Here is a 6,000-nt window from a genome sequence, read left to right on the forward strand (position 1 = left end):
GAAATATACTTACTAATAGATTTTAAAATATATGTTTTTGTTAATTAAATCAACTAAACATATAATGTATAAATTAAATCAATAGCAAAGCATCTTTCTTGAAACTAAGGTTAGTCCTAAATAGTTTGCAATCCTTTCAGTTATTGAATGTATTAGCAATTGTCTCCTTTAAAACTGCAGATATTTTTGTAGCATCTGAGGCTTCTGTGACTTATGTGACACCTCTTGTCCATGTCTGCTTATGCAGAAAGCGTTAACTTTTCTATAAGAAATACTCCACAAGAGACAATCACAAAATATATTTTGAGAGCCTTCCTGCCTGACTTTCCAGGTAAAAATAGCGAGTGGGTTATCAACAACTATCACGACAATGACAGCTACCTCCCTCATCCAAGGAATGTCTATGGCAAGAAAAATACCTTAACAGCAAGAGGAAACCAATAACAATACATTCCTTCAAGAGACCAAAGAACAAAGAGACTTCTTAATCCCCTTCCCATTTCAGAAAACCATGAAAGCTGGTAAGATTTGCGTTAATCAGTCTTAGGCCAAACTTTTAACAAATCTTCACTGAAGATGACAAGTCTAAGCAGGCAGCACCTCAGTAGTTTTTAATACATCCTAGGAACTGGCTGCATTCTTCAACAAGTCATGAAAGTCCCGGGACATGATGTTTTGCCTAGGACAGACCAAGGAGTCAGAAGAACTTTTGCAGGTCCAAATGAAGAAGAGGCAACCCTTCTAGCAAAGATTATCTGCTTTCATGTTTGTCTTACATACTACACTGTCTATCACAGGTTACAATAATAATGCATATTATGAGAATATCCATACTCTAATAGTAAGAACATGCCTGTTTTCTTCAAGGCTGTCAGAAACGCCTGGTACACATCACCTTAGATCCACTTCACCTTAGATCTGCACACCTGGGAAGACCCAGTTTTCCTTTCTGGCTGGAATCAATAGCCTCTACTTTACAGGCCCAGTCTGTTATCTGATGCAATGAGTAGCCTTCCATGAACAAAACCTATGTAAACTTCTGTCTTACACATTCAGATTGTCTACCTTTAATTAATAGTAATCTCATTAGCACATCAGCTCCAGAATGAAGACAAGACACTTCACTGTCAATGCAAACAGCACTATTAGTAGCCTTAAAATATGTGAGGAAACATGCTCAAAAAAAAGCCTGACAGAGAATTTGAAAAAGAATAAATAGCAATAGTTAAAATTGTAGATCAGTTCCTAAAACATACAGATAATCCCTGCTTTTTGGGCAGACTTTCTATTACATTAGGAATCTTTGTTCTGGAGGAAGTATGAAATCCTAAGCACGTCTTAGGTGTCCTGGTTTTCCACAAACCTAGGAGACAAGCACATAGCTTCTTTCCCTAAGGGGTGCTACACTGTGATGTCTACTTAGCTCAGAGAAACAGTTTTTATTAATATTTATTACATTTTTTTTCCATGAACCCCACTGTACTTACTGAGCTCTTGACAGGCATGCCCAAATGTGTAGCCTCAACTTCTTCAGAAATTCAACATGTTTTATTTCTAAAATAATCAGATACATGGTTATTGATCAAACCATATAACCATTACTCATTAGTTAATTACAAACGAGCAAAAAGGCAGGATACTGCAATAAAAGCCACAGACACAAGCATAAGCTAATAACAGCTCCTCACCAGGGCTTTGGGAATCACATTGGTGCGGGAGAACTCTGAAATCCTGGTCTTCAGTTTGTGATGCCAGCTGTGTCACTTCAGTGGTTACGATACCATGAGCATCATTGTAATCTAGGTCTTCAGCTTCTTTTTCTCTATCTTCCTCTTCTTTAAGCATCTGCTTAATAGCTGCTTCTGCTATGTCACTGGTGTCATGATGCTCATCACTGTTGCTTTTACTCCCACTCTCTTTATCTTCCTTTGTTGGAATGAAGCCTATTTTCTCACCGTCACTACACTCACTATGCTTATCATCATCACTAGCATTCATATTTGCATCATTACGAACAACTTTCTTGAAATTACGTTCTGCAGAATCCGTCACAGATCTTGATTCTGGCATCCAAAAAAAAGAAAACTCTAAGAAATCAAGAGATCATTTTCAGGAAATACAGTGTGCTCTGATGCTTCAACCATTAAATTACCAACTTCATAATCACACTGGAATAAAACTTTAAGAAAAATCAGAAAGCATTTTGTGAATATCCCTGTGAGACATATTTTCATGTGGAAATCAATAAATATTTTCACGAACTAGAAGGAAAATATCAGCTCTTGTCTTTCTTAAAGTTTACTAAAGGGGAGGATTACATATCTGTTTTGCACTTTGTATGAAGGGACCCTTGCCAGGCGTTAGTCATAACTTGCTATATTAGCTACATTTACATGGCATGCTCCAAGGAATGATCCATGTTTCCTGGTTTAACTGGACTGATCATGCTAGTCCAGTCACAAGTAGGCACATCACAACATCTTTGTTGCGTGATAGGGGTGATGATTTGGTATTAATCCCACTTTTAAATTGAGTTTTAGCTTTTTTTTTTTACTTTTTTTTTCCAAGGGTAGAATTCTCAAATCTTGAGTGAGCATACAACTGTAATGGTTAGGGTAACTCCCCACTTACGAGGTCAGGATGTTCAGTTCCTTTGAGCTAAAGAACAAACAAGCAGTTTGAGAAAAACACAGTCCCTATCACATCAGCTCAATTTTTCTGAACTTCAGTTTTCTCTAGTTTCCATTCAGGTAACAGCCTCATGCAGTATTTATTGTTGCAGTATTTGCCACTGTAATATTCATATGCCTTAGATATGGTTCTCTCTCATTTTCCTGAGACCATAAAAGGACTCTTTCATCTTTAGATGTGATTTTCAATCTTATAACCTTTCTTTAAAAACTAACAAAAGAAACTAAAGTGCAACTTCCATTTTTCAGATTTCACACACTCAAAACTAAGTTACAATTTTCTTTTTAACTTCCACCTTGCATTAAACTCCTAGCAAATGAAGTTGCAGAAAAACGACACAAAAATAGATTTTTATTATCTACTTGTAAAATGCTGTGCACACTAATACTACTGGTGTGCTTAACATAACTTTACAGTTTAATACCTATTTTCATTAAATGTAAGCTGTTTATATACATAGAGCTACATAAAGTTACCTTTTGTGTACCTGCATATGTACTTTTTCTCAAGGCAGCAATAAACCTGAGAATTTTCTCCATTTTCTTACCAAAATTGAAAAAGCTGTATCAAAGGCTTAAGAACACCATTCTGGGATGAATTATGTATTTTTGCATGCAGAAATTGTTACTTACCTAGAAAATGACCATCACTACTTCAGCAATCTCATAAGCAACTGCGACTTTCGGTATCTGAAAATGTAAGGTCAGTTGTTCTCAAAGAAAGCAAAACTGTATCTGTCCATACCCATGTATGGATTGCTATATGTCCTTTCCCCCGCAAAAAAAAAACAAATAAAAAATAATTTTTAAAAAAGGCTTAAATAATTTGCTACATCAGTGCTTTTCTGCAGCACACACACTGACATCTGAGGTGCCTGGGGCTACAGTGTAGGCAGGCAGAGGCTTTGACAGCCTGCCAGCATCCCTGTTGCCCCTCCACCCTAGAGGATGCTCCCTTGCTGCCTTGCAAAGTCCCAGATGTTCCCCTTAAACCAAGTGCAACCCTAATGCAAACTCTAACCCCAGCTCCAGCACCGTGCCTAAGCCCAGCCACAGCCCCCCCCCAAACCCAACTCTAGCCCTAACCCCGCTCTCAGCCCCAAACCCCAGCGTGAAGGCAACCCTAACCACAACTTCTAACAAAGCCCTACCCGGACGGTACCTGTCGCCGCTGCCCCGCCCGGCTCCGGCGCAACCCCACCTTTAAGGCTGCGGTCGGGTCCTGCCGCCGCCCGCCCCGCCAGCTTTCGTTTCCGCCCCAGACCTCCCGCCAGCTTTCGGTTTCCATTCCCGGCGCGGCCCGGCTGCTAAGCTTAGGTTTCGTTTTCGAGATTCCAGGAGAACTGCGTTCCTGAGCATGGTACTGCGAAGCATCACCAGCACTTCCTCGTTCCCATTAAATTACGCTTTTCAGTCATGGTGGCTCCAGGGAATGGTCCAACAGCCGTTACGCCTGCATTGCTTAAGAATATTGTTAACACAGGTTGCATGTACAGCGCAGAAAATATTAATTCCTATTTCTGTCCCTTTATTCATCACAATCTATTCTTCTACAAGCCTGTTTGGTTAAAGTAGGAAGTTCCACATAAAAATAAACTAAGAGATATACTTTACACAACTTATTAGCATTTACAGCAAATTCTTTAGCAGTAACAGTACTGGACCCCTATCACTTGGATTTGCAAGGGAACTTGGGTACCCGAGTACTGTTGAAACAACATTTAGGAAACTAAAGTTTATGTATCAGACTGTCTTGGCAAGAAGTGAAAAGCCCAGCTCCTCTTTAGATACTTGTGCAGGATCCTGCACAGAAACCTACTGAGGTTACACAGACATACAGGCAGGTTTTTAACAGCCTCCTTGGTGGACAGCTGACACGTAACACTTGCCATGTAAGCAGATCAGAGGTCTTTTCTACACCCTGCATTTCCTTTGAGACCTGTACTCAAAAACTGAAACTGAGGAGAACAATATCTTTTACAGTCCAGCACCACACCCCGGGTGCTCCAGCACAGCAGAACTGTTTTGTTTACCTAGCCAAGATAAGCCCCTGCTCCCTCCTCTGAGCACACTTTCTTTTTCTTTGGTAGGCAACAATCTGGAAAATAACTGGAACTCTTTATTTCCTTTCCTCAAATTAAATGAGAGATGATCTTTAGCCCAATGCTTCCTCAGATTTTAATATAACTTCAAATTAGGTCCTGAAGAGAGACCTTTAGATTCAATTCTCCATCCCTTCAGATGATGCCTTTTGGTTCAGAGAAGCGTATTTTAGGTCTGCCATTCACCTGTCTAGAAGGCAAATCAGACACTTTACTTCCTGGAGGAAGCTGTTGCCCCCTCCATGAAAACATATTTAAGAAAAAGCAAAACCACCACTCAGAGGGAAGTAGGAGGTGGGAAGGTGTGAGAAACACCAAGGTCAGGTTCCCCCTTGGAGGATCCTATGCTGGAGTAGGCAGATATGCCCTGAAAGAACGACAGCCTGTGAAAAGTCCACATTGGAGCTGATTTATTCTGAAGGACTGCAGCCCATAGAGAGGACTCACACCGGAGAACTGGTAAAGTATCAAAAAAAAAAAAAAAACCAAACATTATGTCCTGACTAACTCCCCCAGCCCTCATTTACTCTGTAGCCCTCAGGGGATGGGGAGGGATAGAGCAGTCAAGAACGAAGGCGTGAAGTTTCTCCGAGAAAGGGGAGAGTGTAGGAAAGGTGTTGTTTAAAAGTTTGAATTTTGTTTCTCACTATAAAAATCTATTTTAATTGGCAATAAATTAAATTACTTTTCTCTAAGTTGAGTCTGTTTCACCTGCAGTGGTTACCTGCAGTTAGAGCAGTCTCCCTGTCTTTGTGTCGACCCACAAGCTTTTCCATCCTATTTCCTTCCCCCTCCTGTTGCTGGAGGGGAGTGAGAGAAGAGCTGGGTGAGCATCTGGCAGTTGGCCAAAGTCAACCCACCACACTCTTTTAGATCTCTCTACATAATACAGGTTGCCCAGAGAGGTGGTTGATCCCTGGAAACATTGAAAGCCAGGCTGGATGAGGCTCTGAGCAACCTGATCTAGTTGAAGAGTCCCCTGCTACTTGCAGGGGGGTTGGACTAGATGAAGGGACCTTTAAAGGTCCCTTCCAACCCAAATTGTTCTATGATTCTATAATGCGTGAGGCAAAGAGGGAAAGGCTAGATATAGATGCTTGAGATGAGGATTCAAGACAGCCATTCTTTTGAGCACAAATCAGAGTGCCTAAAACCATCAAGCAGTTGGCAGTAACCATCTAGTATAGAAAAATAGCTGCAGAAATTCT

The 6,000-nt window shown here is 40.6% G+C and overlaps 1 protein-coding gene across 4 annotated transcripts in view; it reads right to left on the reverse strand.

The window, feature by feature from the left end:
- Window positions 1–3,926, reverse strand: part of LOC104487336 (putative ATP-dependent RNA helicase DDX60) — a 49,259-nt gene extending 45,333 nt beyond the window's left edge. For all 4 annotated transcript variants that reach the window (XR_015258423.1, XR_015258424.1, XM_086746709.1 and 1 more), the window contains exons 1-4: window positions 3,853–3,926; window positions 3,324–3,380; window positions 1,689–2,063; window positions 1,488–1,554 (exon numbers count right to left, since the gene is read on the reverse strand). Coding sequence is in view for 2 of the 4 variants with exons in the window: in XM_086746709.1 (XP_086602835.1) it covers window positions 1,488–1,554; window positions 1,689–1,998 (377 nt within the window). In the remaining 2 variants the exon portion in view is untranslated. The remainder of the gene's footprint in view (window positions 1–1,487; window positions 1,555–1,688; window positions 2,064–3,323; window positions 3,381–3,852) is intronic.
- Window positions 3,927–6,000: the final 2,074 nt, after the last annotated feature.

This window comes from Chlamydotis macqueenii, chromosome 4 (genome assembly GCF_036417535.1).
Source record: "Chlamydotis macqueenii isolate bChlMac1 chromosome 4, bChlMac1.mat, whole genome shotgun sequence".
Classification (NCBI taxonomy): Eukaryota; Metazoa; Chordata; class Aves; order Otidiformes; family Otididae; genus Chlamydotis; species Chlamydotis macqueenii.